General features: G+C 38.9%; 5 protein-coding genes across 5 annotated transcripts; 2 read left to right on the top strand and 3 right to left on the bottom strand.

Annotated features, from left to right (window-relative positions):
• Nucleotides 1–307: 307 nt before the first annotated feature.
• Nucleotides 308–2,879, bottom strand: LOC145897187 (uncharacterized). Its single transcript, XM_082985374.1, has 6 exons — nucleotides 2,069–2,879; nucleotides 1,636–1,926; nucleotides 1,294–1,439; nucleotides 910–1,075; nucleotides 673–775; nucleotides 308–422 (listed from the first exon to the last, which is right to left on the bottom strand). Exons 1-6 carry the CDS (start codon nucleotides 2,877–2,879, stop codon nucleotides 308–310), a joined length of 1,632 nt encoding a protein of 543 aa, XP_082841500.1.
• A 3,184-nt stretch (nucleotides 2,880–6,063) lies between these two features.
• LOC145899414 (uncharacterized) lies at nucleotides 6,064–7,329 on the top strand. Its single transcript, XM_082988177.1, has 2 exons — nucleotides 6,064–7,133; nucleotides 7,183–7,329. Exons 1-2 carry the CDS (start codon nucleotides 6,183–6,185, stop codon nucleotides 7,204–7,206), a joined length of 975 nt encoding a protein of 324 aa, XP_082844303.1. The 5' UTR covers nucleotides 6,064–6,182; the 3' UTR covers nucleotides 7,207–7,329.
• Nucleotides 7,330–9,113: 1,784 nt separating this feature from the next.
• Nucleotides 9,114–15,785, bottom strand: LOC145897183 (uncharacterized). Its single transcript, XM_082985369.1, has 6 exons — nucleotides 14,984–15,785; nucleotides 10,378–10,668; nucleotides 10,047–10,198; nucleotides 9,718–9,883; nucleotides 9,465–9,567; nucleotides 9,114–9,231 (listed from the first exon to the last, which is right to left on the bottom strand). Exons 1-6 carry the CDS (start codon nucleotides 15,783–15,785, stop codon nucleotides 9,114–9,116), a joined length of 1,632 nt encoding a protein of 543 aa, XP_082841495.1.
• On the top strand, nucleotides 10,934–11,675 carry LOC145899232 (uncharacterized). The gene has a single exon (XM_082987965.1). It carries the CDS (start codon nucleotides 10,934–10,936, stop codon nucleotides 11,618–11,620), a length of 687 nt encoding a protein of 228 aa, XP_082844091.1. The 3' UTR covers nucleotides 11,621–11,675.
• Nucleotides 15,786–17,132: 1,347 nt separating the features above from the next.
• LOC145897181 (uncharacterized) lies at nucleotides 17,133–25,088 on the bottom strand. Its single transcript, XM_082985367.1, has 12 exons — nucleotides 24,973–25,088; nucleotides 24,783–24,836; nucleotides 24,699–24,725; nucleotides 24,588–24,618; nucleotides 24,094–24,117; nucleotides 22,999–23,164; nucleotides 19,008–19,925; nucleotides 18,434–18,724; nucleotides 18,056–18,201; nucleotides 17,723–17,888; nucleotides 17,469–17,571; nucleotides 17,133–17,247 (listed from the first exon to the last, which is right to left on the bottom strand). Exons 1-12 carry the CDS (start codon nucleotides 25,086–25,088, stop codon nucleotides 17,133–17,135), a joined length of 2,157 nt encoding a protein of 718 aa, XP_082841493.1.
• Between the last annotated feature and the right edge of the window lie 573 nt (nucleotides 25,089–25,661).

Here is a 25,661-nt window from a genome sequence, read left to right as displayed (position 1 = left end):
ATACAGAAAGAAATTGACATTCTTAAGATATTTATGGTGAGTAATCGGTCCGTTCTGTTATTGTTGATAGTTATTAACCAGGCAAATTTTGTTAGTTGTGTTAAGCAAGGATCGCACAAAACGTTTTTACAAAAATGAAACCAAACAAAACGTTAGGGAAAATATATTGAAATTGTTAGAAGGTTTAAAGAAGGTTCTGACATAAAGGACCGAATTCCGCATTTGTAAAAGACGTTATTCGTTTAAACAAATATTTGTGCTCTGATACACTCAGTTAAATAATTATACCCAGTAAGATACAGTTGTTTTAGGTAATAACAAAGCGTTCTCGTTTCGTTTTAAACCAAGACTTGCAGATGAATTTGTGGACAGACATCCGAAAACTTTTGTCCCTCGCACTGTAGATCACCACGTTCACCAGACTGAAAAATAAAACAGCCTTATTTGGTTTATTGAAACTAGACTCAGGTAGGCTACTTAAAATATGTTTGTTTCCTAATATGCAATCACACCTCGTCAAATCACATTCCAAACGATTGGTTAAGAGCGAACATCCGAATTAAACAAATGGAACATAAAAGTCCGTTTATGGGAGCATCGTATCTAATACAGGTGTATGCGGATGTACGAGGTTCTAATTAACAAAATTACAAGAAAAAATTTCTACAGCACCTGTTTATCATGCTGACGTAAAAGCAGAGAAGATGTGTAACAGACACCCTACGGCAATTCATCTCATTTGTGTACGATAGCAAAGTTGCAACCATAACCGGTACTGTGGAAAACAACACATAAATTCAAACAAGATTAGTAAACGTGGCATGTCAAAGATTACAACGCTGCAAATTGACCACGTTTTGATATAACAAAAGATTTAAAATGAGGAAAGCAACGTTTTTTAAAACGTACCAAGGGTCACCGTAAAACCAAGTTGCATCAATGCAACCGTTTTAAAGAGATTCATCTCCCTGTTGGCTCTGGAGCCGCCTCTCCGCTTTCTAGCACTGCCTTGTAGTCGCCTCCCTCTCGTCACTTTCCGGTGCCCAATAAATCCAGTAAGAATACTAACAATCGTCTAAATTCGAGTTGGTCCAGTAAATTTCAATAAAAACGTATGTGCCTGTTTATATTCCAGCAACGCGTCATTTGTGCAATAACAAACAAAACAAGCGTTTTGCCAACAATTAAATTAAATATCGCGTACTGTGCTTCACTGCAAAAGTTAACTTCAAACATTGTAAACAAAAAACTGTTATTACTACCAACATCAACAGCAAATATTTTTCATCTTACCATAAGCGTAAATGGAGTGACGATTGTAATAACAGATACGGCCACTGTTTCCGCTGATCGTTTGGGATTCACCATGTTAGTCATTGTCACATAGAAGATGAATATGGTGTGGACGTAGGTGAAGGTGAAGACATCGGGAAACCACACTGAAAAGAATGACTCGTTTTATTCTGCTTTATGTCAGCTTAATTCCGAGTAATTACTAGATCGTCTCTTTTTAAAGCACAAAACCTTAACACATTATAGCTACTGTTAATTTGGTAAACGGAAACAATGTTATATTGCTAGTACGTTAATTGCCTTTTAGGCGTGATGTAGTAAAAGTTGCTTTTAGTCACATACATGGGACGGTTGCAGTAAGCACCGCCAACACCCAGGTTAATGCAATTCCAGCGTATAGCGAAGTCGTGCTCTGCATCCTATAGCGCATAGGCCGCCAGATGGCGTACAAGCGCTGTATCCCGAGAAACACGAGGTGGTAATGCGATGACGTAAACCCAAGAAGGTAAAAGATTCCGCCGGCGATTGCCTGGGGAGATCCACGAAGAGAGAATTGTCTTTGATCAAGTTGGTTTGCGGTGGAGTTGATCGTCCAACTGAAGTTGTACATCGCCACACATAGGATTTCCAAACCTTTGTTCAAGTAACACTTTTAACATGCGCATTTTAACCACAAAACTTGCAAATAATTTTATAACGTTAACAAACTCAGCCATCAGTCAGTGAGTATAAAAACTTGCAAACATTGATAGAGATAATTGTTTTGACAACTAACCCGTCAACATGTCCGCCAATGCAAGCGAACACTTTATCTTGGAGAAAAAATCTTTCTCCGACTTGTTGTTTTTCTCCATGGAGCTTTTAATCACCATCCCGTTCCCACATAATATTAATATAGCCAGAAGAACAGCCAGTGTAGCAAACAAGACAGCACCAGCCATACTACATTCATCACATTGTGTCATAACTGTGTTCGCACATTCTTCTAAGAAGTGTGAAGAACAGAAACCAGGAACGCCACACAGTCTTGATCGATTAGAAACGCTGCGCAAAACTGTCACGTTCGCTGTTCCGTTAAGAGGTTTGGTCAGATTAAATGGGCTGAATTCTACATACGACTTGTTGTAGGCGTTTGTGATCGGTTTCATCACGAAAGTTTTAATGGCATGATTGACGGGAACTGGTTCCGCTAACAGTGGAGCCAATAAGTAATCCAGATCCATGTAGTACACCACCGGTTCGCGGTCTTCTATCACGGCCTCGGCGTTATCCAACCAAATATTACTTGTCGAGTTTTGTTCAGGACCATAACCGGACCCATATGCGGCTCCAGATCCGGATCCTGACGATTGCCGATCCTCACCTACAGACGAACTGAAATAATCGAATCCGCTTTCGGACCATTGCTCAAAATCGCCTGAGGAAACAGCGGATCCAGATCCGAAACCGGATCCCGGTTTTAGATTCGCAGCACTGTATTGATATGAGTCGCTTGATTGTTCAATGGCATTCTTCAAATGCTGATGTTGGATTTGTGACCTTGAGAATGTCGGTGTTGCCGTGACGTCAAATATTCTAATTGACATGCTTAATGCGGTAAAACAGAATTTTAAAACATAGAAATTCCTGTGTGTTCTTGCGTCCGATTGAAACTCACACGTTTACCAATGTGCCTACAAATATATTGAAGTTGAAAAAAATCACATGGCTGCCTTTGTTAATCTGGATTGCAACTTTTGTGCACATCGTATTTCGTATAAGTTTGCTCGCCAACTGTCAGATCGTCCCCATCATACCCACCGTTGTAATAAACGCTCAATGTCACCGGGGCGAATTGAGTGACAACTTGCAGAGATTAACATAAACTTTTCTTTGTTCGTCAGCGACAATTAATAAAGAAACATGCATCCATTCTGACGGTACCCGATTATCTTCAACATAATGTTATTCATCTTCGAGTAGATTTACAACTAAACCCTAAATTGCGTCTTGAAACACTTTACTCCAGAAGTAACGTTTAATATTGTGATGTGTAAACCACAGAAAGCGGAGTATTATGCCTACACTGAACAATATAACCAAGTGTACTTCTTACTTAAACTTACTTCCATACAAGCTGTTTGTCAGAATTCTTTCTGGTCTTATATGTCTTCTGATAAATGCGTCAGTATCAATAAAAACAACATGGGCCTAATATGTGAAACGGTTTATTAAGCGGATTTGGAAAAAATATTTATAACAGCTCATTGAATGTTTGCTAGCCTCAGGCAACTGTAAGGCAATTAAGGCAAAATGTCGGTTAAGCCTTCTTTCTTGAACAAAAGCCGCAAAACCAATGAAATTGCGATACAGAATTCACAGTCTTTTCACCGTATATAATGTTATAGGCTACCTCATTTGTATTTCCTCCATGAATAATTTGGTCAAAAAATTGAATGGATTATTTTAACAGGCATATAGCTACTAAATACCCCAGAAATTGCATGTCTTCTGCTTCCTCTTTGACTCACGTAAATACCACGCTTCACATATCGATTATTGTTACAATGCGAAACCACATGCATCATGCACGTTTACCATGATGCTGAATGACATGGAAAAAGTAAATTTAATTTTTTGGGGGCCAGTTTTTAACTAGATTGTGTTCTTAAATGATTTTTCGGATACAGTTTTGTTTACGTTTATATTATCATGGCAGTGAACTAACATCCATTGTGTCAGTGGTGTAACAAAATCTTCCCGAGAAACACACAATCCATTAAAGGCCAACTGCAATGAAACGTCCAGGAAAGGACTAAACATGGCTTTCCATTTTGCGGCCAAAACATTTTGCGCTTTGCTTTAAATACCTCGTGAGTACTTAGCAACGAAATATATATTAATTAATTTAAACATTGACAGCAGTGCTGTGAGTGAAGGCGCTGTATGGCTGCCTTGTAACAAACTTTCCGTAATTTTGCGTCATGCTCTCCTGTAGTACTGACCATTAACACGGCTATATTTATTTACTCTGTTGTAAGCGCACTAGAGAGCACGTCTTGTTTACAGGATGCCGACTAAGCCTGTATCTAATCGCTCGAGTTAAAACATCGAAAAAAGTTTGTATGAACTCCTGTTGCAGCCATGAAGGCTACTTAAGAAATTCATTTTCTGTAACAGGAATATTTCAAACAAGATGTAACCAAATAAAAGGAAGCAATAAATTGTTTACTACATGAAATCTACCTAACCAGCAGCACTTCTTTCACGTGACACAAGTTAACCTTCAATTCAATATGAAATGTTACTAGAACAACTTTGTGTCCATATGCTTCTAGTTTTAGAATACATGTTTCGCTTTTTTTTTAAATATTATTTTTTTAATAAAAAGCGAAACATGTATTCTAAAACTATAAGCGTGGACACAGTTGTTCTAGTAACATTTATTATTCAAATAAAATGAACACTTGGAAAGGTGACATATTATATAGCATTGAATCGTTGCAGTAAGATGCTGACGCGCTAAACACGTCATACACAAGTAGTGCGGTGCAACACACGATGTATTTCAAAATACGACACTGAAAGAAAACAACCCGTTTTTCTTTGTTAAAAGTGAAGCAATGTTGTAAAGTAAGCGCAAACAGGATATGTCGTTTTAAATTTTACTTCATTTTTGTCATTGCAACCTCAAAACAAATTTTGCCAGAAATATTCGACTTTTTTCTCCAGCTTTTTATTGCACTGCAAGATACTGAAGAGGGTAAGATAGCAGACTATGAGATTGTCAAGGGGTTAATTTGGTGCCGGTGTAATAGAAAATATAATCACTAGCCGATTCCCCCTGCGAAAATCACTTTTCGTAAAAAGGTAGGACTCTATGCCTCAGGATAAATTGACTGGACTTTGTAAACAAACAAACAGTGGAAAGTCACGTGTTCAGAGAAGAGGAAATTTAAATTTAATGGTTATTTATTATCGGTAAATCATTTTCTGGGAACACTGTACGTTTAGGCAAAGCAGAAATTCTTGAAGAAAATAAGTACTAATCACCAAAAATGAAAAATTCCGCTTGGACAAAAAAGGGTCTCGAATGAATGGCAACTAGCGCGCCTGGCAGCAACTTGGCTGTTAGTGTTGTGTGCGTTTTATCTTGATCGTATCGAAACTGACAGCAGACGGACTGACCCTATAGCTTAATCTTATCAGTTGTGTTTTTTGTTGGTGATTGTGGTTAAATAGGTTGGGAAAATTTACTACATTTTGCAGAACTTTAGAAAGTGACCTAGAGTACTATTAGAACTTGTGTTAATTTAATTTTGAGTGTTTTGTTTCATATGCTACGTTTTTACCCACTGACGAGACAGTAAGCGTGCACATTAATGCAATGCATCTTCCAGAAAATTTTTTTCACCTTATCATAAATTTTCGTTTATGGTGTTTAAAACAATGCATTTTCTGCCAATAACCTGCAGCAATGTGACGTCACATCCATTACCATTTAAATGGGGATAGTTTGCCATGTCATTTTAAGCTTTACAAAGGAAAGTACATAAAATGTGCACGGTTTTAACTGTTGATCAGCTTCAATTATTTTTGTTGTGTGAACAGTTAAAATGAATTGTGTGAGCTGCATACAGATGGCCACTGTTTCGACCTATAAGGTCTCATCAGTGCAGCTGGTGTGACTATCAGACAACTTTGCTGACCAAACAGCCAAGCAAAGACTTCCACTTTGTGGTGACTATACAGTTAAAATGAAGTCTAGTTTTAATTTTTTGTGCAGGGGGCCAAATTTCATGTAGATGACATGTTTTATGAATTGTTTTGTGACTAAACAATTGAAAATGTGGTTTCATTGATGGAAAAGTGGAAAAAGGTGGAAAATTGAAAGAATTTTTTATCAATATATGAAGGCAGAAATGCCAATCCAAAAACAGAAAAAATCTATTTGCAGCAAACCGTACAAGTGCAGCAAATGTGATAAATCTTTTGCCAAGAAAGTTGTCTTGACAAATCATGCACGCATTCACACCGGTGAGAGACCATTCAGATGCAAAGTGTGTGAAAAATGTTTTTCGAGTTATGCAAATTTATATCGACACAAGCAAACCCACACTGGTGAGAGACCACACAAGTGCGCCACTTGCAACAAAACTTTTTGTTATGCCTCTATTCTAAAATTACATGCTTTAACACATTCTGGGGAGAGACCATTCAAGTGCAACATCTGTGAAAGTGCGTTTGCCCGTCAATGTGCCCTGAAAGTTCACATGCGAACTCATACCAAAGAAAAACCTTACAAGTGCGAAATTTGCTCCAAAGCATTTTCCAGTTCGTGGACTCACACCATGCACCTTCGAATGCACAGCGGAGAAAAACCTTTCAGATGTGAAGTATGTGAAAAGTGTTTTGGAAGTCGGACATTTCTCGCCATTCATGGGCGAATCCACACTGGAGAGAAACCATACAAGTGCAATATTTGCAACAAATCTTTCCGTCAACAAGGATACCTAAAAAAACATTTATTGACCCACACAGGTGAGAAACCGTTGAAATGCCACATCTGTAACAAAGCATTTGGACGTCAAAGTGTCCTTAAAGAACATATTCAAATACACACTGGAGATAAGCCACACAGGTGCAACATTTGCGATAAAACGTTCAGTCAAAAAGGATACCTGCAAGAGCATTTATACATGCACACTGGTGAAAAACCATTTAAATGCAAAATGTGTGATAAAGCTTATAGTCGCAGAAGTTCCCTTAGACTTCACACTCGAACACATTCTGGAGAAAAACATTGGTGCAAGATTTGTGACAAAACATTTGTTCAAGCTGGAAATCTAAAAGTGCATCTGGTAACTCACACTGGTGTAAGAGCGTTTAAGTGTAATTTCTGTGATAAAGCATTTGCCGTCCAGGGTACCCTAAAAAGACATGTTCGATCTCACACTGGAGAAAAACCTTATGAATGCAATGCATGTTTCAAGAGGTTTATGTCATCATCAGATCTCACCAGACACAGCAGAACTCACTCCCGAAAGAAACCTTAAAATGGCAATATCTGCTATAAAGCATTTGGTCAAGCAAGTTGTCAAAATAAGCATTTTCTAAGCCACAACCAAGATAAACATTTTAATTCATAAATTTTTAAGTCACAACACAACACTTGTAAAATGAGTTTTCTTGAAGTTCCTGAAGAGGAAGTAAAATTTTTTATAAAAAATGGTAAATTTATTGTTTGATAATATTTTTAGTTAGTGATTATGTGTTGATATTTCTGCTGTGAATGTTTTATTAGCATTAAAATGTGCTTTGTCTTGTAGGCCGCATCTCTGTATTTCTATGGAAAAGACTTTCCCGGTTGGGAAATGCCCTTCTCGAACTCTGTCCTGCGTAACAGAGTAAAATTGTGTGTAACAATGCAATGGGTCATGCATGGGCGCCAGTGTTTTGGTTGAATGAGCACAGATGAATAGGCTGTTGCCAGGGCGATTTTCAGCGTGTTTGGGGCAGTTTTACTTTGGTTTTCAGGGTTATTAGTCAGGCAGTAAATTGGTAGAGGGTGCTGTTGTACATGTAGCTGAAAAACTACCCAAATATTGAGGTTGATTTTGTGAAAAAATGAATCACAGAAAGTATGTTCAATTTGTGATTTTCTGTTAGTGCCGACCCTTGGCAAGGAATTGTGGCCAAATTTATAATGGAAATAACTACTTAAACTGCTCCCCCGGGGGCATTTTGACCCTCTGTTGGCCAAAAAAGTGTAGGTTTGTTTTGTGAAAAAATGAATCACAGAAAGTTACCTCCATTTGCGATTAAGTGAAGCCACCAACCCTCCTCTACACAATTCATGAAGAATTAGATGTCTTGTAATTGTCTTGGGGCCCCACCGGGGCTGTTTGTACACCCCCTAGGACTGACAATTTAGCAGTTAGCCTTTGCAAAACCCCCCAATGTGCTGTCTTAATGCAGCTGCAATCAATTTTTTTTCTGTTCAGCAATAGTAGTCCCCCTTCATGAGTCATCAGACCCGGCAATTGTTTTTGGCAAACAAGAGAAACTGTAACCAGGTGCACAATGACAAATGACTTCTAAAACTCAATTTTTAGGATTTTGTTTCGGCGATCGTTAAAAGAGCGGACAATCGCAACGTTTTTTCGTATGTTAATGCATTTGCTCATTAATATTATTGCGCGGATTATCGTTAAATTTTTCGCAAAAGTGCGCGGAGGATAACACGATATTTTTTCCAATCTGGCCTCTGTGCCTTGTTAACTATTGTAGTTTCCAACAAACATGTCCGAAACGCTAGTTTAACGATGCTGCGCATTAACCGGGGAAATCAACCGTCAATGAGGTGGAAAATACTACAACGCCGGGTCACAAAGTTTTTTTCCAAACTTGATCCACGTATAGGTCTGTGCAATACAGAAATCTGTGCGAATTTTAATGATTAGGCGTGAACCTGTTATTTTTGTTTATAAATTTGAGTTGAAATACTACACGAAATCGTAGCGTTTATGTTCGCACAGATTTCTATGTTACGTAGGATCAAGTTTGGAAAAAACTTTGTGACCCGGTGTAAAAGCATACTTTTACACGATATATCTACCCAATGAGGTGGGGAGTACCTACCATTAAAATCACGAATTTAAATCATAGAAACAATAAACTCCGAATTAAGTTCTTAAAATACAACAACACAGAACAAAACACTAGAATTTCATAACGGTAAAGTATAAATTTAAAGCAAAGAACTATAGCCTACAACTTATACATTTGTGTTGGAATTGTTTTGTTGTCACAAAATATGTTCACCACAAATATTTGCTGCTTTATGTAAAAAACTGGTTTTCACTTTTTATTCTACCAATCCATGAGTTGCAGAAGAATTTGTAGACAGATATACGAAAACTTTTGTCTTTGGCACTGTAAACCACCACGTTCACAAGACTAAAAAACAAACCGATATATTTACTGTTAACCCTCGCCCTGCAGTCCATTTCAACAAGTAACTTAATATTGACCTAAAGTTTGTTAGAATCGTTGCTGTTGATAATAAATAAATACTTAAATATGAATACATGCCCTTTACTGTTAGACAAGATACGTAGGCGTACTTGCAGTATATTTTACCATTCATTTATAGTCGTCGAAGTCTTTGATATCTATTTTTACTACAGCACCTGTTTATCATGCTGATGTAAAAGCAGAAAAGATGGATGAGAGAACCTCTTTCGCAATTCAACTCACTGGTGTAAGCTAGCAAAGTTGCAACCATAACAGGAACTACAGAAATAAAGACAATCAAATATGCAAAAAAGTACACCAATAAGTGATATTGGTACTAAAATGTCGCTTTGTTGCTGAGAAACCACCTCTAAATGCTGTCAAAAATTTCTAGGAATAAAATAAACAAGCAAGGGTTTGGATACGTACTAATGGTAACCGTGAATCCAAGTTGCATGAGTGCTACTGTTTTAAAGATATTTATTTCCTTGTTGGTTCTGGTGACGTTACACTTCTTCCCAGCATTGCCTTGTAGTCGTTTTCCTTCCATAACTTTTCGATGCCCGATAATCCCAGTAAGAAGAGTCAAAATCGTCTAAATGCGAAAAATTGATTAACCGACAATTTATATGCTTGTACAGATTCTAAACATGCGTAATACAAGACTATCCCCAGCAATTATGCGACCACAAATGTTTCTCGCTAAAACAGTGCACCAAAATCTTACTGCTATCTACATATTGAATTTCATAACTCACCATTAAAGCAAACGGACAGACGATTGTTATCACGGAGATTGCCACTGTTGCAGCTGATTGCCTGGGATTCACCAGAATGCTGTCAGTCATTGTCACATAGAAGATGAATATGGTGTGGGCGTAGGTGAAGGTGAAGACATCGGGAAACCACACTGAAAAATAATGATTCGTTTTATTCTGTTCTATGCCAGGTCAATTCCGAGTAATTACTAGATCATCTCTTTTTAAAGCACAACACTTTACACAATTTAGCTACAGTCAATTTGGAAAACCGAAACAATGTTATATTGCTAGTACGTTAATTGCCTTTCTGTTCTTTTTAGTCACATACATGGGACGGTTGCAGTAATCACCGCCAACACCCAGGTTAATGCAATTCCGGCGTAGAGCGAATTCTTGCTCTGCATCCTATAGCGCATAGGCCGCCAGATGGCGTACAAGCGCTGCATGCCGAGAAACACGAGGTGGTAGAGCGATGACGTAAAACCAAGAAGGTAAAAGATTCCACCGGCGATTGCCTGGGGAGATCCGAGGAGAGATAATTGTCTTTGATCAAGTTGGTTTGCGGTGGAGTTGATCGTCCAACTGAAGTTGTACATCGCCACACATAGAATATCGATACCTTTGTATGCAAATAGGTCAACAGGTGCATTTTTTAAAATAAACGTTTTGTTTGAAAGCTATAACCAATGTTTCAATCTCAGTATTTAGTCACTTGTGGCGGATGCCACCCTTGAATTCACTGAAGCGTGATAAGTTTTGCTTTTAGTGTTGCCTTTTTCTGCGCGTCTCGAAACAATTAAGCGTTTTCTGGCAACGACGCGCATTCAGAAAAATACACGTTACGAAGCACCCGCTTTAATTGGTGACCCCTGACGTTTGAGGATATGGAAGAAACTCCTGCCATGCACGCAGTTGCTATGAAACTGCCAACGTTTTGGACACAGCAACCAAGAATATGGTTTCAGCAAGCCGAAGCCCAGTTTGCGCTACGAAGCATTTCTGCTGATGAAACGAAATATTTTTACGTTGTTTCGTCCCTGGATCAAGCAAGCGCCGGTAGACTATTGGATTTATTGGAAAACCCACCGGATCACGATAAGTACAATTACCTAAAGCAACGTTTGATAAACACTTACGACTGCTCAGATTATGAAAGAGCGCATAAACTGTTACATACATCTGAACTTGGAGACCGATCTCCAGCAGAATTAATGGATGAGATGCTGTCATTGTTAGGCCGTCATAAGCCGTGTTTCCTTTTTCGATATATCTTTCTGCAAAGGATGCCCGAAGAAATACGAATTATACTCGCAAAAGAAGATTTTGACGACCCACGTGTTTTTGCACGACGTGCTACCACTCTTTGGCAGGCAAGAAGCGAGGAGCGCCACGCGTTCACGGCTGTCGCAAAGGTAGACAAGCGCAACATGCTCGCGGCGTCTCCACGTGCATCGACACGCACTGCAGCAAATCAGAGACTTTGTTTTTACCATCAGCGCTTTGGTGAAAAGGCAAAGAAATGTCAACCTCCCTGCAGTTTCCAGGGAAACTCGTCAGCCGGCCGTTGTTAGTTACTTCATCGGCCGGCAAAGCTCATAACCTCTTTCACATTTGGGATCAAACCACTCGTCGTTATTTCTTAGTTGATACAGGCGCCGAGGTAAGCGTTTTTTCGGCATCACGTCTTGCTCGTCAACAGCAAGCTAAAGGAATCAAGTTAATTGCAGCTAACGGCAGCAGGATTAATACTTTTGGGGAAAAGGTACTCAACTTGGAACTCTCAGCTGGCAAATTTCGTTGGAAATTCATACTTGCCGCTGTATCGCAACCTCTTCTGGGAGCCGACTTTCTGCGTGCACATTCCTTGCTGGTAGACCTACGCCACAGTTGCCTTGTTCATTCAACATCATTCGCCAGCATTCCTATAAAGGCCACAAATGACAAATCGTCGCGCATTTGCAAATTGACCACATCCACTGAAGATTTTACAAGACTTCTCTCACGATTTCCGTCTTTAACTGCACCGAAGTTTTCCAGCATTGTACCCAGACACAAGGTCCAGCATCACATTTGCACAACTGGACCACCGGTTCATGCAAAGGCACGTCGTTTATCCCCCGAAAAGCTTGCAATCGCTAGAGCGGAGTTTGCCAAGATGCTTCAAATGGGTATCATTCGTCGTTCATCCAGTCCTTGGGCCGCACCACTACATATGGTTCCAAAGCCATCAGGTGAATGGCGCCCCTGCGGTGACTACCGCCGCCTAAATGTGTCCACCCAGCCAGATCGCTACAGCATTCCGCACATCCAAGACTTCACATCGCGGTTGTCCGGCTCCACGATATTTTCGAAGATCGACCTAGTTCGGGGCTACCACCAGGTCCCTGTTGCCGAGAAAGACATCCAAAAAACTGCTATCATAACTCCGTTTGGACTGTTTGAATTCTTAAGAATGCCTTTTGGTCTGAAAAATGCAGCCCAGACTTTTCAACGGCTTATGGACCAGGTATGTCAATCTTTACCATTTGTTTTTGTTTACCTGGACGACATACTGGTGGCCAGCAGTTCCCCAAGTCAACATAAATTACACCTAGAACAGCTTTTCCGCCGCCTGCAGGAATGCGGCCTTTTAATCAACTTAAACAAATGTGTTTTTGGAAAAAAACAAATCCAGTTTCTAGGTCATTTGGTTGATGCCGAAGGCGCAAAACCTTTGCCCAGTAAAGTGGAAGTCATAGAAAAATTTCCTCGGCCAACCACGGTTAAAGGTTTGCAGAGATTTGCTGGAATGATAAACTTTTATCACAGATTTATTCCTTCTGCCGCAAGTATCATGTTCCCCATTTATAATTCCATGTCAAAAAGGAATGCTCAGCTGCAGTGGTCTCGTGATTTGCAATGTGCTTTTGACGCAGCAAAACTTGCACTGGTAAATGCAACCAAACTTAACCACCCACATCCTGATGCCACAGTCGCCCTGACTGTTGATGCATCCGATAGGGCTGTAGGAGCGGTGCTTGAACAGCATATAAACGGGGTTTGGAAACCTCTTGCATTTTTTAGCCGTCATTTGCGTGCTAACGAGATGAAATACAGCGCTTTCGACCGAGAGTTGCTGGCGGCTCATCTGGCTATTCGTCATTTCCGATACTTCCTAGAGGGCCGCATATTTACCCTCTACACCGACCACAAACCGTTGACTTTTGCGTTACAAAGGGCATCGGATCCATGGTCAGCAAGACAACAGCGCCACTTGTCCGCCATATCCGAATATACAACGGACCTTCGCCATGTACAAGGTAAATACAATTGTGTTGCTGATACTTTATCCAGAGCAGTGATTGGCTCCATTGAAAATCCTGCAATCAATTTGGATCACATTGCTCTTGCCAAAGCGCAGCATGTTCCCGAAGTACAAGCTTACCGCACTGCCGTATCCAACTTACAAATTAAGGAAGTTGTGATGGACACCTCACAGGTGAGACTTTTATGTGATGTGTCCACTGGTGTTTGCCGACCAATCATCCCGCAATCATGGCAAAGAAAGGTGTTCGACGCTATTCATGGTCTAGCCCATCCCTCAATCAGAACAACACGCAAAATGATTTCGTCAAGGTTTGTGTGGCATGGTTTGAACAAGCAAGTTACAGAGTGGGCTCGGCAATGCTTGCAATGCCAACGTGCAAAGATCCAAACACACGTACGTTCTCCTCTTCATCGTTATGAAATCCCCAAAGCGCGATTTTACCACGTTAATATTGATATTGTTGGCCCTCTGCCGCCATCACAAGGAAGTAGATACTTGCTTACCATCGTCGACCGCTTTACACGATGGCCAGAAGCCATTCCAATGTCTGATGCGACAACCGTCACTTGCGCAAGAGCGTTTATATTTCATTGGATTGCCCGCTTCGGGATCCCAACGGAAATATCGTCTGACAGAGGCCCGCAGTTTACATCTGAATTGTGGAAGAACATTTGCCAGCTCATGGGAATTAAACACCACTGCACTACAGCGTTCCACCCACAGGCTAACGGATTGGTGGAGCGATTTCACCGTCAACTCAAAAGCAGCCTGATGGCTAGATCGGCTAATCCAAATTGGATTGACGAGCTGCCCTGGGTTCTGCTCGGCATACGTAACATGCCAAAAGAAGATCTCACCACGTCAAGCGCGGAACTCGTTTACGGCTCAACCATTTCCCAACCTGGGGATTTTCCTGCTGCTGCAGACACGTCTATGAAGTATTCCGAGTTTGTACAAACTCTTCGTCGCGCGATTCAAACATTATTACCACAGCCCATGTCGCGCCATTGTCGAACTCGTGTATTTGTGCCACCTTCGTTACGCAATTGCACCTATGTTTTTGTGCGTAAAGATGGATATCGCCCCCCACTTTCGCCACCGTATGATGGTCCTTTTGAAGTGTGTGCTCGTCACGAAAAGTATTTTGTGATAAACATTTCAGGTGTTGAACATTCCATTTCGATTGATCGCCTTAAACCTGCTATTGTTGACTGCTCCAAACCGGTACCTGTTGGGCAAGCTCGTAAAAGAGGGCGACCAAAAAAACAACATCCCGCTTCTGGGGGGGAGGAATGTGGCGGATGCCACCCTTGAATTCACTGAAGCGTGATAAGTTTTGCTTTTAGTGTTGCCTTTTTCTGCGCGTCTCGAAACAATTAAGCGTTTTCTGGCAACGACGCGCATTCAGAAAAATACACGTTACGAAGCACCCGCTTTACACTGAGTATTTTGCAAGCAGGTAAGAAAATACATCAAAACACGCAAACTTTTTGTTTTTAATCTAATGTTTGTATCAAAGTAAAATGGGTGATTTAAAAAACAAATAACAATTTTACTCACATTATAAGCATCTAAAAATGAGCAACTCGAACAAAGTACTCAAGCTTTAACTTTATAAGATTCTTACCCGTCAACATGTCCGCCAATGCTAGCGAACACTTGATCTTGGAGAAAAAACACATCTCTGACTTTTTCTTTTTCTCCAGAGAGCTTTTAATCACCATCCCATTCCCACATAATATTAATATAGCCAGAATAACAGTCAGTGTAGCAAACAAGGCGGCACCAGCCATACTACATTCATCACATTGTGTCATAACTGTGTTCGCACATTCTTTCAAGAAGTCTGAAGAACAGAACCCAGGAACGCCACATAGTCTTGATCGATTCGAAACGATTTGCAGCAATGTATTATTTGCTGTCTTATTTAGTGGTTTCGTCATGTTATATGGCCAGTTTTCCACATGCGTCTCGTTGTCGGTATTTGCGATCTGTTCCAGGACGAATGTTTCAGTGAAGTAACTGAAGTTGTTTGCTTTCAAAGTCAGTTGGCGAAGATAATCAAAAAAATCATCCCGTGCCAACGTGCGAATCATGAGAACTTTATTCCCATAATCGGATAAAAACAACTCTTCCCAACCGTCGTCTGCTGACGAATCAAATCCAGATCCTGATCCCGACCATTGTGCCGGGTCGCGATCTTTGGTAATGTGATGAAGATTTTCGTCTAATATCAACCCTTTCCAGTAGTTGTCTAATAACGAATCGAATCCTGATCCTGATCCTGACCACTGCCCAGTGTCGCCTGTGTAAGAACTAGAAATCATCTGTGGAGTCACAACGTCGTTCAGAACAAAGCCACTCGTTCCTTCAACGACATTCCTGTTGAAATATTGTTCTTGGATTTGTGAACTTGAAGATGCAAACATTCTTGTTGACACTCTTAATGTACTGGTGTCCTACATGAAGTGCGTGATCCTGTGTTAAAAGTTTTTCGAACTTTCATTTATATTTTTATAAACATGCTAAACAGGTAAACATCTGCCTATGTGCAATGTTAGAACTTCAGAAAATATAACAGTGTGCACAAAAATATACGTTATAGCAAACTTTGTGATATGAACTAATTTACATTCATATTTTCGCATGTCTTCTGATAAATGAATGTATAAGTAAGTCTGCAAAACAAGATGTAGAAAATAAATGTAACATCGCCTTTTACCATAAAAGAAAAAAAGTTGTCATGTGCGTGGCCACGTTTCATGCTTAGTTTTAGATCCAATAGCCCCAAAGCGGAAGTGACGTGGTAAAACGAAGTGCTACGCCAGCTAACAGAAATCATTAATGCAACGTTTAAAACGGGGAATTTAAACGTGCACCCACTTACGAGAAAGTCTCCCAACAGCATGTGCCCTTGCGTATTGGTGTGTGTTGGGCCACAATATATCCCGGTATGCCAGGTTGTGGGTGAAACCCCGCCGGGTGAATAATTTCTTCTCGCCCTCACTTAAAATAAATTGGTTTCAATTGAACTGCGACACCTTAGTTGCGATGCCAATGAAAAATTTGTGCGAAAATCAAGTAGGAGTCCAAACGATTTCTAAAACGTTAAAAATATGTTTTATCGACAAGAAGTCTGAAGAACAGAAACCAGGAACGCCACAAAGACTCGATCGATTAGACAAGCCTAACTGGAGTGTTAAAGTTGTTGTTTCGTTTCGTGATGTAGTTAGATTAAATATTCCAGATTTTTCTTTCAAATGTGAAAGCAAAAGATATTTCTGTATAACCACATGGGAAAGTTTCAAGCCCGCGTAATTACAGCGCTTTAAAGCATTTCCGACAACACCTGATTTTGCTCATTTGGTGATATCATTAATTTTTATTGTGGCGACAAGAGAAATAATCAAGCACAAATATACACATTATTGAAACATTTGTAAACGTTTACAATTGAAAGTGATCGACGTTCGCTTCGGTTTAAATGAACAGTGGTGTAACTTTATAGTGATCAGTAAATCGACATGAGAAATCGGTACGTTTTAAGATGTCCCATAAATGATTAAATCTACCATGTTTACTTCTTTGAACTTGGGGTCATACACAAAAACAAAACGCTGAAAAGTTTACAATATTTGAGTGAGGTTCAGTCATAAAAAAAATGCTACCTGCATTTGTAAAGAATTTTTATCGTTGCTAAAAAGAATTTACACTTTTGTACAGCGCACAATACATAAAAAATTTTGTACAGCGCACAACCACAAATATTGGCTGCTTCATGTAAAAAACGTGTTTTCACTTTTTAATCTGAACCGTGAGTTGCAGAAGAATTTGCGAACAGACATCCGAAAACTTTTGTCCCTCGCACTGTAGATCACCACGTTCACCAGACTGAAAAACAAACCGATATACTTTTTTTGTTAAAATTCACCCTGCAGTCATTTTCAACAAGTAACTTAATATTGGTCTAATGTTTATTGGAACGCTGCTGTTTACAATAAATTCAATATTTGAATAGAAATAATTACACGTCCTTTTACCTTTTTAAATCAGGCAGATAGGTTGACGTATTATAGTCGTTCGAGTTTTGTTATCTATTTTTATTACAGCACCTGTTTATCATGCTGATGTAAAAGCAGAGAAGATGGATGAGGGAAACTCTTTCGCAATTCAACTCACTGGTGTAAGCTAGCAAAGTTGCAACCATAACAGGAACTACAGAAATAAAGACAATCAAATATGCAAATAATGTACACCAATAAGAAATATTGGCACTAAAATGTCGCTTTGTTGCTGAGAAACCACCTGTAAATGCTGTCACAATTTTCTAGGATTAAAATAAACAAGCAAGGGTTTGGATACGTACTAATGGTAACCGTGAATCCAAGTTGCATGAGTGCTACTGTTTTAAAGATATTTATTTCCTTGTTGGTTCTGGTGACGTTACACTTCTTCCCAGCATTGCCTTGTAGTCGTTTTCCTTCCATAACTTTTTGATGCCCAATAAATCCAGTAAGAAGAGTCAAAATCGTCTAAATACAAAGATTGATCACATTGACCGACAACTTATATGCTTGTATAGATTCTAAACGTGCGTAGTACAAGACTATCCCCAGCAATTATACAATCACAAATATTTCTCGCTAAAACAGTGCACCAAAATCTAACTGCTATCCAGATATTGAATTTCATATCTCACCATTAGAGCAAACGGACAGACGATTGTTATCACGGAGATTGCCACTGTTTCCGCCGATCGCCTGGGACTCACCATATCAGTCATTGTCACATAGAAGATAAATATGGTGTGGGCGTAGGTGAAGGTGAAGACAACAGGAAACCACACTGAAAAAAGTGTTGATTTACAAAACTGTTGTGTACAAATTTTAATCACAAATGAATATTTTTGACATATATCTTCTCACTTACTTCAAATTCACCCGTCGTTACACAAAATAAAGTTTTTGAATTAATTTTGCAAAAAACACAAGAATAAGCAGAAATTATTTATACTTCTTTCAACATCGGCTAATTGCATTTAAACTGAAAGTTATGTAAGTTGGTCCAAGTCACGTACGTGGGACAGTTGCAGTAATCCCCGCCAACACCCAGGTTAATATAATTCCAGCGTGGAGCGAAACCGTGCTCTGCATTCTGTAACGCATAGGCCGCCAGATGGCGTACAAGCGCTGTATGCCGAGAAACACGAGGTGGTAGAGCGATGACGTAAAACCGAGAAGATAAAAGATTCCGCCGGCGATTGCCTGGGGAGATCCGCGGAGAGATAATTGTCTTTGATCAAGTTGGTTTGCGGTGGAGTTGATCGTCCAACTGAAGTTGTACATCGCCACGCATAGGATTTCGATACCTTCGTATGTATATCAGTTTAACATGCGCATTTTTTACCACAAAAAAAGTCAATGTTGAGTGTGAACTTAGATGCATCGATATTGCATGGGGGAAAAGCAAAAACTAGACTTTCATTTTATGTTTCTCGATATAATATGTGTAAATCTGATAATATACAATTCCCTTTATTGCATAAGGATTTGAACATATACAACCCATCGCAGAATCTATATAATATGTAGGCGTGGTATGTAAACCTGAATATCAGGTTAACGAATTAAACCACCACACAAGCATCTCACCCGTCAACATGTCTGCCAATGCCAGCGAACACTTGATCTTGGAGAAAAAATCTTTCTCCGACTTCTTGTTTTTCTCCATTGAGCTTTTAATCACCATCCCGTTCCCACATAATATTAATATAGCCAGAATAACAGACAGTGTAGCAAACAAGGCAGCACCAGCCATACTACATTCATCACATTGTGTCATAACTGTGTTCGTACATTCTTCCAAGAAGTCTGAAGAACAGAAACCAGGAACGCCACAAAGTCTCGATCCATTGGACAAGCCCGATAGGAGTGTTAATGTTGTTGTTTCGTTTCGTGATGTAGTTAGATTAAATAATCCGAAGTCCATTGACGATTTGTTGTTGGTGTTTGTGATGGGTTTCACAACGGATGTACCATCAGTATAAGCAGTTCCATTTGGAATCGTCTGGAATGGGAATATCCCTGGGTAATAAAAGTCAAAATCTTCAACTGCCAAACTCAACGGTTCGCGGTCTTGAATAACAGTATGAACATATCCGTAACTCCAAGAGTGTGAACCGGAACCAGATCCGGATCCGGATCCCGATCCTAATGATGGCGAATAGTCACCTGGATATGTACCGGGACCATATCCGGATCCTAATGGTTGCAAATAGTCACCTGGGTATGAACCGGGGCCATATCCGGATCCCAGTGGTGGCGAATAGTCACCTGGGTATGAACCGGGGCCATATCCGGATCCCAGTGGTGGCGAATAGTCACCTGGGTATGAACTGGAACCATAATCGGATTCTAATGGTTGCAAATAGTCACCTGGGTATGAACCAGGACCATATCCGGATCCCGAAGGCGGCAAAAAGTCACCTGGGTATGTATCGGAACCATATCCGGATCCTAACGATTCCATCTGTCGAGTCACAACGTCGTTCAGATCAAAGTCACTCGTTTCTTCAACGATATTCGTGTTCAAATATTGAGCTTGGATTCAAAGCAGCAACAATCTAGTGCATGGTTTTGTTCATTAGAAATATAACAGATTATTTACGGATTTTGCGCTCTTTTTTTGCAGTCGGTTGTATCACTCGCCAAATATCAAAACAACGCACAAATCCACCCATCGTGATAAATCAAAACGCCCATTTCAACAAGGCGACTTGAGTGAATTATTCACACGTATTTATCGGTCCACCAGACTGGTACGGACCCTTGTGCGTCGCACCAGCGGCACCCTCCCTCGTGGAGTATTTTCGTGCTTTAAAGGACAACTGACTGACAAAAAATCTTTTGGCAACAGTTTACATATTTGTACACACCATCAAGTAGTTGATGAAAAGTGAACAAAATCGTAAAACCTTATGTATATAGTAGCAGTTATGTCTAAGCACATTGCAATAAATCAAATTTAACAAGCAACGGAAAATTGTTTGTAATACTAGCGTCACCATTGGTTTGAACTGACTTATATTTAAACTCTCCTAGATTTCTTACTGCTTTGTCTTCTGTAGTAAGTTAGTAAAAAAAAAGTTTTTGGAAAATGTGCAACGACGCATGTAACAAGTTGTTAGAAAAGCGTATTGAATGTTTAACCCTTTGCTAACCTCAGCTTCACGCAACTGCATCAGTAAATAAAGGTGTTATATCCGTACAATATGTTTTACTGGTGAACAGCCGCCAAACCTGTTGTTCTCGTCCAGTTGCATCATATCATGACCACATTTAAGACGCCATGCTAGACAAGAGAGCCGAAGACCGGAAATGACGTGGAAAACAAGCATTTAGAAAACGTTTTAAATGGGGAATTTTGAGCGTGTTATGTCGTTATAATTACCAGCATTTACCACTTATTCATAAACTCGTAGCCGCGTCCTTGTGAACCATAAAGACAACATTTAAATCGGTAGGTTCGAATTATTTTAACAAGCGAACGAATAATATTTATTGGATTTGACGGCGAGTTTATGATATAAAAATTTCGTTGAATTTATCGTTTCAACAATAATTTTTCACGGACGCTTAGCAAATTCTTTCCAACGATGTTTCCTAGTATATTTTTTTTAAAGTTTCGGCGTTATTTGTTCCGGTTGTGTCCAATGTCAGGGAATGTACTCTTACCTTACTTCATAAAACAGAAAGCAGATTCATAATCTGGATTTGCAATTTCGTCCAATTAGTTTCGTTTTGTGAATAATTTTCCAGTTCGTGACATGATATTGTCGAAATCTCGACGCAGTGTAACGCTTTAAACTTTGGGAAACTTAATTTCGCAGAAAGAAAGGTTTCGTGTCTGTGGAAATTCCTGTTTCTTGTCTGATAAACGTAAGTGGAATAATCAAACGTATTGGTGGGCCATGGTAGAAAGTAAACTAAATGTAAAAGAATATCTCCCTAAATATGATCATGAATTTGTGCCAAATCAATCACGTGCGATCAAAGCCTAAATCTTGTCAGTTTCTATCAAATAGATAAACATGTACATCTCCATGTTTTGCTATCGTATATAGTTGACGCCATTTAAGTACAAAGCCTGACCATTCTAATGCTTTTCCAATTTTACATAAAACATGTATTCGCGGCGTTTAATCAAATCAATCGTATTCGGTGATTATGCTGTCGGTCATTTGCAAGTGCTACAACAAATTTCTTCCATTTTCGCAAAGTTCAGAAGCTATTAGAAGCAGGAGCCCTTGTTTAATATTTGCAGTAAAAAGAGTAAAATAGTTCCAGATTTCCTTTCAAATGTGAAAGCAAAAGATATTTCTGTATAACCACATGGGAAAGTTTCGAGCCCGCGTAATTACAGCGCTTTAAAGCATTTCCGACAACACCTGATTTTGCTCATTGGGTGATATTATTAATTTTAATTGTGGCGACAAGAGAAATAATCAAGCACAAATATACACATTATTAAAACATTTGTACACGTTTACCAATGAAAGTGATCGACGTCCGGTTCGGTTTAAACGGACAGTGGTCTGACTTTATAGAGATCAGTAAATCGACACAAGAAATTGGTACGTTTTGAATTGTTCTATGAATGATTAAATCTACTAAGTCCTTTGTATACTCGGGGACACACACAAAAGTAATAACGACAAGCAATCCGCATATGTGGCAACCACATAGGAAAAAGTATGTGAACAGTACTGTAAGAATTTTTTGACGTGCTTTGTCCGAAATTCGCGCTATGAAATCAACACACGAAAATCTCATGACTTGGGTTTACGCAAATCACCCCAAAACGGAATAAAACCTGGAGAAGTTTACAATATTTAAATAAGATTCAGGCATAAAAAAAATGTTTGTTACATTTCTGAAGAATTTTTATCGTTGTCAGAAGAATTTGCACTTTGTACAACGCACAACCACTTATATTGTTTGCTTTATGTAAAAAACGCGTTTTCGCTTTTTATGCTGAACCGTGAGTTGTAGAAGAATTTGCGAACAGACATCCGAAAACTTTTGTCCCTCGCGCTGTAGATCACCACGTTCACCAGACTAAAAGATAACAAATTATACTTCAGTTAACCCTCAACTTGCAATAGAACTCTCTTTGCGCAGGGTAGGGTGATGCAAAGTTTGTATACAAGTTGAAGTTTATAAATTTTTTACTTTGATTCACAACTACTTTTTCAATCTTGATATTTAAACTTAGGTGAAACTTACAATAAACTTGAAGTGATATTTTCAAGTTTGATGGTCGGGCACACTTGTTTGTTACATATTTTTTGTATTAGAGCACCTGTTTATCATGTTGGTGTAAAAGCAAAAAATATAGGTCAAGGGAAACATTTTCACAATTCATCTCGTTGGTGTAGGATAGCAAAGTTGCAACCATAACTGGAACTGTGAAGAGGACCAGATAAACCACAATACAATAAAGGATACAAATAACTACATTCTGACGCTAAAATTGTGACATTTTTTTTAATTTTTGCACAGTAAAATTTTGAACAAACATTATTATTCTGCATAGTAACATTCGAAAGACTGTTTTAAAGTTGAAACGGACTTTAATAAGTACCAAGGGTCACAGTGAAACCGAGCTGCATCAATGCCACCGTTTTGAAGATATTCATTTCCCTTCTAGCTGTTATGGCGCCACCATCTTTCCCAGCGTTCCCTTGGAGTTGTCTCCCTTTCATTAATTTTCGGCACCCAATGACTCCAGTGAGAATACCGACAATCGTCTATGCGGATTTAAACAAATTTGAGTTTAACTTAAATGTTTGTATGTGTACCAAACATGCGTTCTTCTTGGATTGAAAAAAGATGCAATAACTAATAGAGTTCGTGTTTTGTCCTGCAAAATTTTGAAAAAATAATCTGACTACGAGTTATGGTACCTTATCTGAAAAATGTAACAACAAGCCGTCAACCTAAGCGCACCTGCTACTCCTGACGTTATTTCACGAGTGCAAAAAGTCCGCAATTTTTGCCAACACCGAAGCAAACAATACAAATTAATAACTGCTATCTGTTACAATTTGATTCTATTACCAATGGTTTAATAACTTTATTGCTGACATTACCTTAACAATTTTAATGTGTTTCACGTTTTGTAATGTGTTTCGCTTTTTTAATGTGTTTCGCTTTTTTAATGTGTTTCTCTTTTCTAATGTGTTTCGCTTTTTTAATGTGTTTCTCTTTTCTAATGTGTTTCGCTTTTTTAATGTGTTTCGCTTTTTTAATGTGTTTCGCTTTTTTAATGTGTTTCGCTTTTTTAATGTGTTTCGCTTTTTCAATGTGTTTCGCTTTTTTAATGTGTTTCGCTTTTTTAATGTGTTTCGCTTTTTTAATGTGTTTCGCTTTTTCAATGTGTTCCGCGTTTGAGTTGTGTCTCAGGCGTGGCCGCTATGGGCCACCGTACACACAGGTATCGCAGTATAGTCAGTTCAAAAGAATCAGAGGTAACATATAATTCAAGATTACGTTGCACAAAATATTAGGACTGGTTGAAATGTTGTCAAACAAATGTTTTGCAAATAACCTCAGTTTCTTTTGATTTTTGGGCTGCACAAAAAAGGTACACAAAAATATGAATGAAAACTTGTTCAAATATTGTCAAAGACAAGATTTAGGACTTGGTTATACACAGTTTTGCTGTACAGATACTTACCATGGGGTTGTTTTCTTCAGTTGTCTGCAATAAAGTAATTTTTTATTTTGGATGTGTGTTTGAGAAAAAGATTCAAAAATATGTTAGACACCAATACACACTACTTGCTTGGTTACTTACTATAATTTTTTTTTGCTTGGTTGGTCTGCACATAAGACAAAAAGTTACAACTGGTTAAAATGCATCAAAGATCTAGGCTCATGTTACACACAAGCATTGTACTTACTAATAGTTTTCTTGATCTACACAAAATAAATACTTTAAATTTTTGTTGTCTGTAAATTGTTAAATCACAACATGCCACTTACCGAATGTTGTTCATCTTTATACCAGAAAATATTGTATACTTTAATATTTAACATTAAACTGTAACATGGTTCCGATAATCTGTGATTGTGTTTTTAGAGAAATTTGCAATGGGTTATTATATAAACCTGAAGCCTTTGTGCTTTCATAGTTGACATCACTCTTAATATACCTTTAAAACAACTTACATTTTCTCGAAAATGTTCCAACGGCACCCATCTGCACAGTAAACAAAACTTATTGGTAACCACTATGTCATAATAGGTAGGCTACATAATTGGTGATTAACAAGCACTTACTTTGACGATTTTGGAATTTTTTCCAAACTAAAAAAAGCAAAGTAGGGTATACATATATTAGGTGTTTCTACAAGTTTTACTTACTCTTGCAATCTTTCTAATTCTCTTATCATTTTAAATTCTCGTTGACTGAGGAATCTGCAATAAATTGCAAATATAATCAAAACAGAAAAAAAAATATTTCACTTAATACCCCTTTGGTAAGGTTCTTTTCTGAAAAATAAAAATGGCACCACATCAATTACAGAAAAAGAAAAGATTCTTTAAATCTTACTTTTGTTTTCTTGGGGTGTTGTTCTGCACAACACCCGGGGCTGGAACCTCAGGCACAGGAGGGGCCCCGGGTGTTGCGCAGAAAATTTTATAAACCTTGCAATTATGGAAGTTCATTTTTCTATCCACGAAATAAAAACAACACAAAATGTGACCAAGTTAAAGTTACAAATTCAACATCATTAATGGCAAAACACAAACACCAACCCAGACGCCACAACCTGCAAGTTCCCGCCATGGATAGGCGTGAGAAAGAGAGTGACGAGAAAAAAGGACATGGCTTTTCCAAAACATCCACGTTCGTGTCACCCGGGTTATCTACGTAAGTGTGTTAAACTATGACAATATTAGGCCTGTTTACATGATCAGGACTTATTAGTCCCGGAACTTTTAAAAGTCTCGGGACTTTGATGTGCCGGGACAATCTCCGTTTACATGATCGGGACTTTGCGTAAAGTCGCACTTTATGCTGGTCGCAGTTTTAGGTTTGGCAAAACTTAGAATCACCAATTTTCACAAGACTGGACGAAGCAAGTCTTGGCTGCGAATGGGTTGACGTCGGCCATATTTGATTGATACTGCAAGAGATATAGAAACAGTCGTCGTGCGTTTTTATCAAAATAAAAACGAAAACTAAATCAAATATGCATTACCATGCTCTGGTAATAAAAATATTACTTTCCACTAATT

The sequence above is a fragment of the Ascidia mentula genome, chromosome 4 (genome assembly GCF_947561715.1).
Source record: "Ascidia mentula chromosome 4, kaAscMent1.1, whole genome shotgun sequence".
In the NCBI taxonomy this organism is placed as follows: Eukaryota; Metazoa; Chordata; class Ascidiacea; order Phlebobranchia; family Ascidiidae; genus Ascidia; species Ascidia mentula.
This window is presented reverse-complemented; position numbering and strand designations above follow the sequence as displayed.

Bases quoted from the DNA above. Each gene is read 5' to 3' on its own strand.
- LOC145897187 (XM_082985374.1), bottom strand. From the start codon at position 2,879: ATGTCAATTAGAATATTTGACGTCACGGCAACACCGACATTCTCAAGG. The intron at 1,076-1,293 runs GTAAGATGAAAA...ACTCGAATTTAG, and splicing joins TCACTCCATTTACGCTTATG to ACGATTGTTAGTATTCTTAC. The intron at 776-909 runs GTACGTTTTAAA...TGTTTTCCACAG, and splicing joins TGGTTTTACGGTGACCCTTG to TACCGGTTATGGTTGCAACT.
- LOC145899414 (XM_082988177.1), top strand. From the start codon at position 6,183: ATGAAGGCAGAAATGCCAATCCAAAAACAGAAAAAATCTATTTGCAGC. The intron at 7,134-7,182 runs GTAACTCACACT...TCTGTGATAAAG, and splicing joins GAAATCTAAAAGTGCATCTG to CATTTGCCGTCCAGGGTACC.
- LOC145899232 (XM_082987965.1), top strand. From the start codon at position 10,934: ATGGAAGAAACTCCTGCCATGCACGCAGTTGCTATGAAACTGCCAACG.
- LOC145897183 (XM_082985369.1), bottom strand. From the start codon at position 15,785: ATGTTTGCATCTTCAAGTTCACAAATCCAAGAACAATATTTCAACAGG. The intron at 10,669-14,983 runs GTAAGAATCTTA...TTGCATACAAAG, and splicing joins ATTGGCGGACATGTTGACGG to GTATCGATATTCTATGTGTG. The intron at 9,884-10,046 runs GTGAGTTATGAA...TTTCGCATTTAG, and splicing joins TCTGTCCGTTTGCTTTAATG to ACGATTTTGACTCTTCTTAC.
- LOC145897181 (XM_082985367.1), bottom strand. From the start codon at position 25,088: ATGAACTTCCATAATTGCAAGGTTTATAAAATTTTCTGCGCAACACCC. The intron at 24,726-24,782 runs GTAAGTAAAACT...TGCTTTTTTTAG, and splicing joins GAATTAGAAAGATTGCAAGA to TTTGGAAAAAATTCCAAAAT. The intron at 24,118-24,587 runs GTAAGTTGTTTT...ACTTTATTGCAG, and splicing joins TGGAACATTTTCGAGAAAAT to ACAACTGAAGAAAACAACCC.